Here is a 13,573-nt window from a genome sequence, read left to right on the forward strand (position 1 = left end):
TTCTTGAACTAGTAAATCTTGATGATGTAATAGGAACCAATGACTGCCTGTAGAAGTTAGAAAATTGTCTCGTTGAAACAGTTAGTATAATTAATTGTTTGAAATATCAACATTTATGCAATGATAGTCAATTTGTAAAATGTAACCAAACCACTTCATTTTTTTGTGTGTGATTGACATAATTACTGTGTACTTTCTCTAGTGTTATGAGGGCAGTTTCATTACATGAGAAAAGAGAAAAGTTTGATGTAAATATCCAATGTACTCTCGTTTCTCTTCAGATGTTGACACAAGGCGAAGAGCAGCTTGTGAGTTAGTGAAAGAATTAGCCAGATTTTTTGAAGCTCAGATAACACAAGTATTTTCTCAGTACATCACAGCAATGCTACAGGTACGTTTGTGTGTTTGTAGTTTGTTTCTTTCCTGCTATAGCAGAAATTAGAATCAATATAAATGTATCAATGAACCAAAAATAGTGAAATAGTTTTTACTTACCTTCAAAACTTTCATTTTGACGTAAATGTGCTTGATGGGAAGAATTGTAGAATGACCTTTGCACAGTCATCCGTATTAGAAGAAAAAAATTAGCAAATTTATTTAAATTCTTCATAGTTCTAAGTAATTCACCATGCCAATCACAAAAATTAGAGATGTAAAGATTAAATACTCTAAGATTGATTTTATATGTTAGATATGGAATTATTTGAGAGTCATAAAATTTCACATAGTGGTTAGCTTTGATGTTTACTGAAGGTGATGTAATAATTAGGATTAGTTGTAAAAACGTTTTTTTATGTGTGAAGATTATAAGTACTTTTGGTTTTTAAAAAAGTCAAGAAATAAAGTCAGGTTTTTATTTTTGGATCTGTAAAGGTTGTCTTAGTATATATATATATATATTAGTATTTATCTAATAAATTTAAAAAAATCTGATTTTAATGGCAGTTGTTTATCCAGTTAGATTAGGTCAGTCCAATGTGGCAGTGTTTTAATTCAGGCTGAAAATTACTTGAAATTTGATATTAATTTTCTTTGTTAAGAACATACTAATTTGGTGTGTTATAAGATTTTTTGTTTGTAAAAAATTTTTGTTTAAACTTTGTTAAACAGTGTACTCTTCTAGCTAAACAGTCTACTGATGGATTTCTTATCACTAGTTTTTATTATTTTTCAGTGCTGAAACAATAGTTAATTGTGTTAAGTTTTATTAGCAGATTAAATATTCCTAGCCATGAAATTACTTAAATGTTTTTATACCCATTATTGATGAAAAAGAAGTAAATTAGTGGTTTTGGTACCTTCTGTAGGATTGGGAGTTATACTTTGGGATAACTTCTTAATTTTTATTTTTCATATTACTTTGTCTTTATAAGTTTGATTTTTGTTTTTGTTCTCTCAAATTCTTAAATTACATTTATTAATATGTTTTTATTAATTTAAACTGACTGACGTGTCTCATTCCATCTTTTGAGGTTCACAGTAATGGTTTTATACCTTTGGAAGTTGTCCCATTAACTCCACCAAATTCATTTTTGAGGTTTCAACTGAAATAGAATCCCATTTTAAATCGTGTTGAACATTCACTCGATTGGTTAACATGTGTTTGATACCCAGTTTTTATGCAGGTATGGCAGTTTTACCATATCTGTGTCTGGCTAACTATCAGACCTTTAGATATGTATTTTTTTTGGGGGGGGTTCTTAAACTCTTATTAGTGATTGTTCATCCTGCTTCTTGAGATTCACTTCCAGCTCTTGTTATTCTGAATTGGTTACAATGATGCACTTTAGGAGTCAGAATATAGTTTCTGTATAATGCTCTTGTACAAGGTTACACAGTCTTCAGGCAGTTTTCAAGTTCAGAGTAGTACCCCATTTTCTAGATTTGTGAATCAAATATTGCTGTGCTTTCCAGATCTCTTAATAGTTTTTTTCACATGCATTTTGTAGTGGACCAGAGATTTTTTTTTTCTTTAATTTTCTTGTGACCAAGAAAGCTTTAATTCCTTGTCAGCTGCTGTAATTCAATTGTAGATGTTGACTGCATAGAAGTGGGCAGTTCCTTCTTTGCCTATGAAAATATCCAGTTTCAAGATGGAGGATGCTTGGGATTCTGCATCTTTAGTGCATTGATGCCTTTGGTAGCTCGGGTTATCATGGTATTAATGTGGTTGGTGAAGTTGAGTTGTCTGTCAGAGTTTACCCCCTAGGTACTTCTGTGTTTTTTCCAGAGAAATGACAGTATATGCAACAGATGGTGATGGCTTATCTTCATCAGCTTGTCCGTTGTTTAATGTAATGTGCAGAACATGGCTGTGATGTTAGAAGAATTGCACCATTTGCTCACCCCACTAAAGGATAATTGCATCTTGCTTTAAATTTCAGCTTTGTTAGAACCTCTTTAAGCTTCTTTATAGTGGAAATTCTTACACTTCACCCAACTAAGGATGTCTTAATCATCTGCATGTAGTTGTAACTCAGATAGAGACTGCTGTAACTTGACCCTCTCTTGGAATCATCTTGGTCAATGTATCTGTATAAGAAGGCCATGCTTTTTTCTTCATCTGTATGGAGTGGGGGTACTATCATCACTAAGTTATTTCATTCCTGTGTCAGCTATAAGTTTGTTGAAGCATCAGAATGAAGTGACTCTGAGATTGGCTTTGCTGTGCAGTTCATTCCATTTCCTGTCCTTTGCTTTGGCAACTGATTGCCTGTATAGAGCACAGGCTCTGTTCTGTACAGTTTTTGCAGAAGGTTTTGCCTTGACATCGTTTGATGGTAGAGAGGTGTGCTTGAAGGTATGAATGTTGTCAGAAAGCTCACTATCTTTGTTTGGGTGTCTAGATTATTTTATACCCCTAAATATTCCAGTTTTCACATGCATCTCACACATGAGATGATTACTGCTGTCAGTATGTCACCTGCCATGTAGGGATAACACTCAAGGTTGGGTTGTCAAAAACACTCTTGGTGGTTCACCCAAGCCTAGCAGTATAAGGTTGGTGGCTATGCTGGAAAAAAAGCTCTTTCATCACAAGCAAAGCACATTATCTGAGTTAAATAAACCATCATTCTTTTCAATAAAATAGACACTTGTATATATATTTGAAGTTGTAAGTTTTCCATTTCAGAAAACAACTTTATTATAAATAAGGTATGCCACAATGTTTACTATTTACATCTTATTAGATCAGTAAAATTTGTTCAACATTACAAGAGTTTATGAACTCACTCTCATTTTTTTTAAAATGATGTTTCTTCTACTGCATTGTTAACATCAAATTCATTCAATTTTGTGAAAAATTCGGCATTCTTCTTGCTATCAATTATGAGTGTAAAGGCTTTATAGAATATCATGGCTTTTTCAAACTTGAACATCTACATTTTAATTTCTTAGTTGTTTAAGGTAGTATTAAACCACTTTAGTGTACTGACCACAATTACTTTTACCTCCCAGTAGTTTAAGCTCTTACTTGCTATGTTTAATATTAACTATATAGAACAATTCCATATATATTAGAAAATTATCATTTATTTAAGTTTATTAGTTTTTGTTAACTAATTTAATTTTCATATTTACCTTTTTATTATGCATGTTATCTTGATTTGATTGTTGCTTTGAAATGGGCATACTTAGAGCATCTCTAATGGCCCCTTAGAAATCAGGCATTGCCAAGATAAAGACTGTAATGTTTGATTTTCATCCTTGTGTCTTGTTGTTACATATCTGTCCCTTTTTTTTCTTTCTTTCTTTTGTTCTCTTGGAAATCCAACTCAAAGATATTGAATTTAAAATAAAATTGAAAAATTTATTATGTACTGGAAGTTTGTGAATCCCCCCTGTATATCCTGGAAAATGTATATGTTCATCCTAAAAAAATGTATGTGCCTAAATCACCTGCGCTTAGCTGTTTAGTGTATCTGTGTTATATTTTTGTCCAGTTGTGATTTTTCATAAATTGTCGGCCTTGTTTGTTTTGTTGTTTTGTCACCACTGCTTCTTGATTCAAGGTTTCATGATTCTAACTCAGAATGTTGGCTTAAACGTAAGTCTTCTTTAGATATAATTATTCAGAATGTATTGCAGTTTTTTACTGTTACTCCCATAGAAAGTTTAATGGTTTCCCACTTTGTCTTGCACATATCAACACTGAAATAAAAAAATATATTCAAAAAACACCAAAATAAAGCACAACAACACAGTTGTATGATTAGATAAAAAAAATTAATGATATTTTGTTCTTCACAGAATTCACTGAAAGGGATATCTATAAGCTCTTAATAAATGCATGTTTTTTCACAAGTTTTAGCACAACTTTTTTATCAGAAATATAGAAAGTACACTGGGTCCCCATTATAGGTTGCATCAACCTGTGTCATTTTGTTACTAGAGATTCACCAATTACTACCCATGTATCAAACAATGTTCCCTTGTTTCATTACTAGAGCATTCCAAAGTCATTGATTACTTTTCAGTTGTAGTGTTTACTAATTACTACCAATAGTAAACCTTGTTTCATTACTAGTGTTAATTAGAACATTGTCAGTGTTCACCAGTTAATGTACAGTACTGTACTACTAATATGTGTGTGAAGCAACATTGCCGTGTCAAGATGGTGGAGGATGTAAACACTTTGTATTCATGTGCCATTGTCTGAGCACGTTGTTTTTTCTGCTGCAGAAAAGCCTTGTTTCTACTCTTCCAACATATCTCCAAAGCAGTTGCCTAGTGATAGTAAAGTGCCCCTTGCCAAGTAGCCCAGGAAAACAATTAACTTTGGCACTAAACTGGAGATTTTACAACACTTTGAGACAGGTGAACTTGTTGTTGACATTGCCAGTGCTCTAGGCCTGCCTCACTCCTACCACAGTGAGGATGATTCATACAAATGCTGACAAGATTAAGGCCAGTACTCAGAATGCTAAACTGTAGTTAAAAAAGCCATTTTACACCCTTTAGAAAAGTTACTCAAGAATAGACCAAACTTTTTAGGAATACCCCCCCCATAATACATGTAAAGATTGTATTGCTTAATGGCATTTCAGAAGTATGTCTCACTTTCCAGAAATGCATCACGACGTATAACGGGGACTCCCTGTACTGATAAAAGTTAACTACTGTTATCATTAGGGCCACTTAACTTTATTTGGCCTATATAAAATACAATATTAGGAAACCATTATTTTAGTTCAAATAACATTCACGAAAATCTCTATCTACTTACATCATGAATGGGTTAGAACAACTTGTTCTTTAATAATTCGACAGCATGTTTTTCTTTTGGTGTTTCATTCAATAATGTAAACTTTAAGACTCGTATATTTTAAGTTATATTTCTTCTACTTTTAAAGTGATTCATCTGTATTTGTTATTTGTGCAAGATTTTTCTTGTGTACTCAATATATTGTCTATTTGTTTTCATGAATTAGTGTAACTTCATAACTATTAATTTTTAGAAGTTATGTAGGGGGGTTATATATACTGAACATTAACTTTAAGGATTTGTTTATGACTGACAGTTTGTGGTATTTTTTCTAGAGTTGTCAGTCCATTGAGTCTAACCTACAGATTGGTTGAAACCTTAACCAACACATAATTCAAAGTTAAAAACTTCTACATTTTGAAACATACATATATCTGTGTTTTCTTACATACAGTATCTAGTTTGTTCATTACATCCAGATTCATTTTGACAAGAGTCCCAATAGAAATATAATATTTTCAGACTTGTTCATCTCCAAATATTATTTAATGTTTCCTATGACACATTTCCTTTTACCAAATTTTGTTGGCATAAAAACAAATTTTTTGACATTTTTTCTTGTTTGTCTATATGGAAAAAAAATTTTAAAAACTTTTTGGATATGCTCAGAAAAATTACAAGAAGAACACATCTAAATAAATGCTGAAAACAATAAAGAGTTTATTTCTTTATCTGTACTTAAGTCTTATTTTTCTTAATCCATTTAGTCTTGTATTCACAATGCCTCAAAATGTTTTTGCTTATTTCTACTTTTTCATCCACTGGTAACTTTATATGTACATATTGCTTATTCTTTAGACTTATGCAAAAGATCCTTCTAGCCATTGGAAGAATAAAGATGCAGCAATTTATCTAGTCACATCCATGGCTGCTAAAGGACAAACAGTAAAAGTAAGTGAAGATCATGCTTTCACCAAACAGTAAAAGGTCATATATGTATTATTTAGGATGGTTATGTTTATTTAATGAAAAGTATAAAAAAGATGAACATCAGTGATAGCTTAGAAGAAACTAATATTTCAATAAAACAAGGGGGATTTCTCAAGAGCCACGGCGCTTAATTCTTTTAGGCAGGATTAGAGTAAGTTGTTCTATGAGATATTTTTTCTCCTATTTAATTAACTCTATTTTTGTGCATCAGTGTGTGTGGTGCTAGTTGACCCGATTCGATTTTATTACTGATGAGGATCTCTACCAGCCTACCCTCAGATTTAAATTCTTTGAAGCAGGATTAGGGTAAATTAATCTATGAGACCTTGTGTGTGATCAAATACATCAGTTGAAAGGGTTTGATCTCCTGAGTCCAAGACTGTAATTAGATCTAAAATTGGTCAAGATATGATGGAACTATGAACTAAAAGTTTTTTTTTAAACTGGCAATTTCCATAGATAATAATGATTGTTAAATTGTTGTTAAAAAAACTGTGGCATGATTTAGTTGCTTTTTATCATTTCCACTATTGTCTTTGTGTGTATGTAAGCTCATTTCATGTAAGATAATATTCAGTCACACTTACACCAGAATGACTCCCATTTATCTGTGTTAAATCTTTATTATTCCTTTCTTTTATGCTGATTACAAAAAATTTTGTCCACTGCTTTTTAATAAACCTTGAGCTAATTATAGATTTCCCAGGTATCTGATTTTCTCCATTTGTATTAAAGAAAGTTATTGTAATCTCTGCAATACTGTATCTAGATTGCCTGAGCCAGACACTAACAGGGTCAAGAGGAGTTGTCAAGGTTAAATTCATTAGGAGTATACACAATGATACATTTTTTGTCCCATCAGTGCAATCCTTTTCTGGACATAACATGTTATTTTAGTATATTAATGAGAATTGTTCATGTAGCTTGTAAAGAGGACATTTAGAGTGGAGGAGAATCAGATAAAAGACAAAGTTTTAAATAAGTAATGTCTAATTGAATGTTAAAATGTTTGGGAAAGTAATGTGACTATGATGAAAGGAACTCCTGCAAGCTAGTTTATTTTGTATATATGTCATAGCATATGTTACTTTTTTACATCATAGAAGGAAGATTTTTCTTTCTAATTTGTTTAGTTTTGTGTTACAAACAGTGTAGCTCAAGTATAAACAGCACACCAAACTTTATTATTTTACATAAAGTGATGGAAAGCCTGGGAAAGTATGAAGATGATAAGTGATTATTCAAGAAATTGTTTGCAAAGATATAAAACATCACTGTTAACAAAGTAAAGTTTGAAGGATTATTTGTTTCCAATTAAAAACTAAAAATTTGCAGTATAATAAAATTTAAATCATGATGGTAAAATATTACTTTTTGTATTTCTGTCATTATTTGAACACAGATGTTCAAGTTAGAGACTGTTCCATTCCATTTGTTTCATGTGATTGTGAAAACACTTTCTCTGCCAGAAATGTAACATATTAACAGCAGCTTCATCCTTGTTTTGTCTGTGAAATAAACATTTTTTTTATTGCGACAGAAAATTTGTTTCGAGGTTATTAATGTTCTAGTGGAAAAGTATTAAAATCTTAGCATTATTGTGTTAATTAATACTCGATTTTGATATTGGTTTATCATTAATATTTTCTAGCATGGCATTACTCAAACCAGTGAACTTGTAAACATTTCTGACTTTTTTCGGGAATATATCAGTCCAGACTTAGAAAGTCCAAATGGTGAGTTTATATTGAGATTTGGGCAGATCAGACATAGTACATAATATTTCCACTTACATGTTGAAGAAAGCCAAGCGTGTACATTTACATGGGTAAAAAATCTAAAACTTAAAAAATGTATATATATCAAATTAGTTTGAAATTTTCTATTAATACTGTGCAAGAAGTTGAAAAGTAATAAGATTATCATTTTGCATCCATCTTTCTAAAAGATTTTAGTTTGTGTTCTATCTTTTTTCTGGAGAAACAAATTCAACAGAAAACTCATTATGCAGTAGAAACTTCAAACAGTATTATATAACTAAGTACCTCATGTAAAGTTTTTAATGTTTGAAGATTTTCTGTACCCTACATTAATTCACCCCTGTTCCATTTCAGTTAAAGGTTTTCCAATTTTCATTCTTTTAACATCTTGCACTTCAGAAATACAGTTTTTATCCCCTCTGATCAAAAAACATTCAGGGGGTTATAGCAATAACATTGTTCATCAGCACATACATCAACTTTCCATGCAACATCTAAAGTTCTAAACAGATTTTAATCAAACTTCACGGGTCACTACATTTTGTTGATAAGAAAGAATTCTATTGATTTATGAAGTTTAGAGGTCAAATTCAAACCAAACAGTGGTCACTGATGGCTTATTTTTACAGTTTCTTCCAGTGAAGAATAATAATATTTTATATCTGTCTTAAAGTCATCTGTTAAAAGTTAAATTATATGCAAATGATGAGATACATACAAATTATTGAAATGGTATAAATATTAAAAAGCATGTTTCATGAAATGGAGTGTATAATCCCTATGTTGGTAGTATTTGTGGATGAATTTTACAGTTCATTTTTCATTTGTTAAACTCTGTTAACACTAACATTTAATATATTTTTATTGATTTCAACAAAATAATTGAAAAATTGATATAACTGTAATTATGATGTACATACTAGTTTTTTATTGCAAACATGGGTTGTTTGGTTAACATTATCTTAATACTTGTGTATTCAACATAAAGTACAAGTTTTTTTTTTTGTTGTTTTCAAAGTGAACGAATTCCCAGTTCTCAAAGCTGATGCAATAAAGTATGTCATGATATTCAGGAGTCAGGTAAGAAATTGTAAAGATTATAGTACTTTGTTATATTTGTTTTGTTTTTTGTTTTGAAATGGTGAACAACGTATTGTTGTTATCTTTCTACGAGTGTTCATGTTGTATCAGTCAGTGTTGTTTTCTATAGTGGTTTAATATCTTGAAATACGTAAATGGTGTTAAACTTATTGGAAACATAAATCATCACTTTCAGAATAGATAAAACCAGAACTTGTTTGTGCCAAACTAGCTTTATGGTAACTCATTTGCAGATGAGAAAAATTTATTCAGATCTCTGTTGATTAGGGCACTTGACTCATAATATGTGGGTTGTAAGTTAAAATCATTGAACCAAACATGCTAACCCTTTCAACTGTAGGAGGCATTATAATGTGATGGTCAATTGCACTTGGTATTTGTTGGTAAAAGAATAGCCCAAAGGTCAGCAATGGGTGTTGTTGACTGTATGCGTTCCCTCTAGTTTGTCACCTCTAATTGAAGAATGGGAAATGCAGATAGCCCTGAAGTTGCTTTACATGAAATTAAGTAAGATAAACAAACTTTCTAGTGATTTAAATTTTAAAATAACAGAAAGAGTTGAATATCAAAACACAAATAAAAGCAACATAAAGGTTTAAGGATGTAATATTTTCATATGCACAATAATAATATTAAGTTTACTTCTTGGGTAAAAATCGTCAGATAATTTGTTTCTAAATGGTAGTCAGAAAGAGAAACAGCAGAAAATTTGAGATTAATCCATAAATGTTTGTATTTCAAGTGGCATAGAGTTGCATAGTATGAAATTAGAGCTTCAACACAGAAAGTGAGAAATTATGTCTCAGTTTGTATGACACTAAAGTAGTATTTTTTTTTTCTCATACCAGAGTTTGAGAAGTTTGCATATTTTGGAACAGTATGTGTGTGATATTATATTCCAAAAATCATTAACAGATTTAGTCATTAAACAGTCAGTGTAACTGAACTGCCATTAAAAAAAAAACAACATCATGCCAGTACACTTGACACTATTACTTTTTGTTTAACACTTGTGTACTCTGGCATAACACACAATCTTACAATTTGTTTTTAGCACTACTAGTAAACTTTGTACCCTTTCAACTTTAAATTTTTGTTTCTTTGAAGCCTCTATTTTCCATCTATTTGTTTTTGTAGCTAATCATGAAACATTTTATAATTCTCTTTATATTTATTTTTATATTTTGTATAAGTAATGTACCTCATATGTTAGTATAGCTATATAGTTAGTATCATAACTAGAATATAATATTAGAACAATAATGAAATAATAATAATATTCTATACGTTGTTCGAGGCACATTACAGCAGACTCGATAAATAGAACTTTGCAGGTGGTTTTATAATTTAATGAATATTTTAATATCAAACAGTTTTATGTACTAGCCCAGAAAACAATGCAAAAGCAAAACATTGGTTAAAATAAAAGTTCTTTTTTAATTATCTGGAGTTTAAAGGTCGTTTTTTTTTTCTAAAGTTTTTATCAAAATGTGTTAATCCCTCCAGTATGCACTACAAATTTTGAAAGACAACAAAATATATGTCATTGCTTGTAAATATCCTTAATAACAGTAAAACTGTTACTTTCTCTTTCATGAAGAAGCTCAAACATCAGAAAACTCTAAAGCTAATTTTAGCTTTAATTAATCCTGTAATATTCAATTAAAAATATTATCATTTGCCACTTAAACAGTTGTTTAAAATAAAAAAAAGAATATCTTCAATCCGGAGTTTCTTGTATAGTTCAAAATGACTGAATAAATGTGTTAATGAAACAAAAACTAGAGGAAAAAAATTTAACTATTAAATTCTAAATATAAATTAAATTAAAAACAGAAAATGGAGTTGGAAAAGGAAACATTATTGTTACATGTTTTTGAGCCTCTCTGGAGGAATATCGTGCAGAGGAAGCAGTAATAAATATGTATGAATGTGTTTCTAAGTTCTCTGTTAAATGTTTATAACACAGAATTAAGTTAAAATTATGTAAACATAATCTTGCAAAATTTATTTATTTTTGTTTTTTGAATTACAGAGTGGAGAAATTATAGTGTCACGGAAGTTATTAGGAATCTTCATATGCCATCCAAAAGTCATGATATTATAGTGTCACCGAAGTTATTAGGAATCTTCACATGCCATCCAAAAGTCATGATATTATAGTGTCACCGAAGTTATTAGGAATCTTTATATGCCATCCAAAAGTCATGATGCACCAAGTAAACACTAATGATAAAAATGCAAGAAAAAAAGCTGTTTTAACTGTTTTGAATACAGTTTATTTCATATCACTTTTCTATAGGTACTCCCAATATAAATGAAAAGGTCTTCGAGTTCACAAATGTAAATTATTTTCTATATCCATTGCAATTCAATTAATTTATTGTTGTGTATTCTAACAATTGTTTAATAAATCAGCAGCATTTATAGTATTACTGAAGCTAGAATCTAATAGGACATTACTACTTTGTGCGAGTTAGGTTTTATTGCTTGATCATGAGAGGCTCGGCTATCTATTGGCCTTGAAAAACAATGTATGTTTGTATATAAATGATCAGTATTTAAGAAAATAGTAATGTTGTGTCATTAATTGTCCTGTTTCACACCATAACAGTCATTGCTCATAAAAACAATTTATGATGTGTATATATTGATGTAATAGCACCTAGACCACTGCTATGTCTTTTGTATCCCAGTTGCCTTATAAAACCTGGTATTGGTTGAAAAGCCCCATTGACACTGGTTATGGCTGACATAGTTGACATATTCTCCTTTGATTTCACTCTTTGGTTCTTAGGATTACTTTTAGAAATACAGTTCAATTTTATGTTGTTGTTTTTTAATTATAATGTGCTCTTCATCAACACAGATTTATTTATTAATTTCCACATTTAAGCATTTTTTTATTTTACTTAATGTTGATTAGAGTTGAAAGGGGAAAATTTTGTGTCTAGAAAATTGCCCTTTTTCCTTTTAAAAAAGTAGCTTTTTTGAAATAAAACAATTGTATTAAAATGTTTAGATATTAGCATTGTGTTAAGGAATTGTTTACAATCATTATTAGAATGTTCTTTTAGTGTAAAAGGATGTACTTAGTTATGAATTAAAAAATGTTTTTAATTACTTCCAGAAAATGATGGTAGTACATGAATAATAATGTTCTTAAATCTATTTATAGCTTCCACGAGAAGTAGTTCTTGCATGTGTGCCTCGTCTAGTAATGTTACTCACTTCTTCCAGTCATGTAGTTCACACTTATGCGGCCCATGCCTTAGAACGCATTTTCACTCTTCGTGACAGATCTGGAAAACCTAGGTACTTAAAAAAACTAAGTCAAGTTTTGTAAGGATTATTTTTTATTGATATCAAATTGTCAGAATAAACTATTTTGATTACTTAAGAATTGGTTTTATGTTAAATATATTTTTCTTAACAGTGTTAAAAATAAAAAATTATTACTGATGTAATTTTTTTCCTCGCATAAAAAATCTGTTAAAGTATTTGAAGGGAAACACCATTTATACACCGAATACAGTTAATGATTGTTTCATTGACAGTATTTTGCTGGTGACAATGTATGAAACATTTCCTTAAGTTGAAAGTGGTCAGAATTAGGATCTGATTGAATCAACTTGTCTGAAAGAGTTGCATTTGACAAAAAAAGAGATAATTATTAATGAGTGTGTGTGTCTCCCTGATATTGATACAATCTCTGCATTTAAAAGGCACACTTTTATTGAGTTGGCAGAAATTATGAGAAGCATGTCCCATTCCTCAGTCAGTTCAACTTCTAGCTCTCTGACACTATGTGGTGAATTAAGGTATTGTGTATTCAATGTCAAAGTTATTTCTGGCTGAACCACTATCTCTGTACTTTCATATTGAACATAATTCATCATGATTTTGGCAGTATAATACTATGCATAGGATTATCCTGTATTAGGACAAAAATTAGTTAAATTACATATGTGGAAGGTCGTACAATTAGTCTTATATCATGTCTATATATATATATATACACACTGTTGGCCAGTATAGGTGCACTGAATAGTACAATAAGATATGAAGTACATTCGTGTTGATACCTTCCCACACTGAAACAGTCATGGTCATGTTTAATGTTGTTACACTAAACATATTCAATTCTTACTCCCCATTCATGAATTTGTGGATCATTGATACTTGTAAAAAACATGAAAAGTATAAAAAATCAGTCATATTGCTGCTAATTTTAGTGATTTTCACAAAAGTTGAGATGAGATGGGTAATCAGTGGCAAGAATGAATCAAGTTTTTCATTATTAAGTCAGCCTCATGAAGACCCTTTCGCAACGGGCTTAGTATAAAATACACGATTTCACATACACATTTGCAAATGTTAAAGATTCATACTATAACTTTTAATGCAGTATGTGTATCTTCACAAAATTTGTTAGACTTTTAGTAAACATCACAAGTCTTTTGTGCACAAAAAATTAGATTTTTTTTAATGAAGTATTTTTACTAAAGATTTGTTT

General features: G+C 30.5%; 1 protein-coding gene across 2 annotated transcripts in view; it reads left to right on the forward strand.

Annotated features, from left to right (window-relative positions):
• The window catches only part of LOC106461566 (exportin-2-like), a 61,129-nt gene that overhangs the window by 24,615 nt on the left and 22,941 nt on the right, over positions 1-13,573 (forward strand). For both annotated transcript variants that reach the window (XM_013921415.2, XM_013921423.2), the window contains exons 12-16: positions 282-391; positions 6,065-6,157; positions 7,848-7,932; positions 8,975-9,036; positions 12,236-12,372. In XM_013921415.2, coding sequence (XP_013776869.1) covers positions 282-391; positions 6,065-6,157; positions 7,848-7,932; positions 8,975-9,036; positions 12,236-12,372 — 487 coding nt within the window. The remainder of the gene's footprint in view (positions 1-281; positions 392-6,064; positions 6,158-7,847; positions 7,933-8,974; positions 9,037-12,235; positions 12,373-13,573) is intronic.

The sequence above is a fragment of the Limulus polyphemus genome, unplaced genomic scaffold (genome assembly GCF_000517525.1).
Source record: "Limulus polyphemus unplaced genomic scaffold, Limulus_polyphemus-2.1.2 Scaffold39, whole genome shotgun sequence".
Taxonomy (NCBI): Eukaryota; Metazoa; Arthropoda; class Merostomata; order Xiphosura; family Limulidae; genus Limulus; species Limulus polyphemus.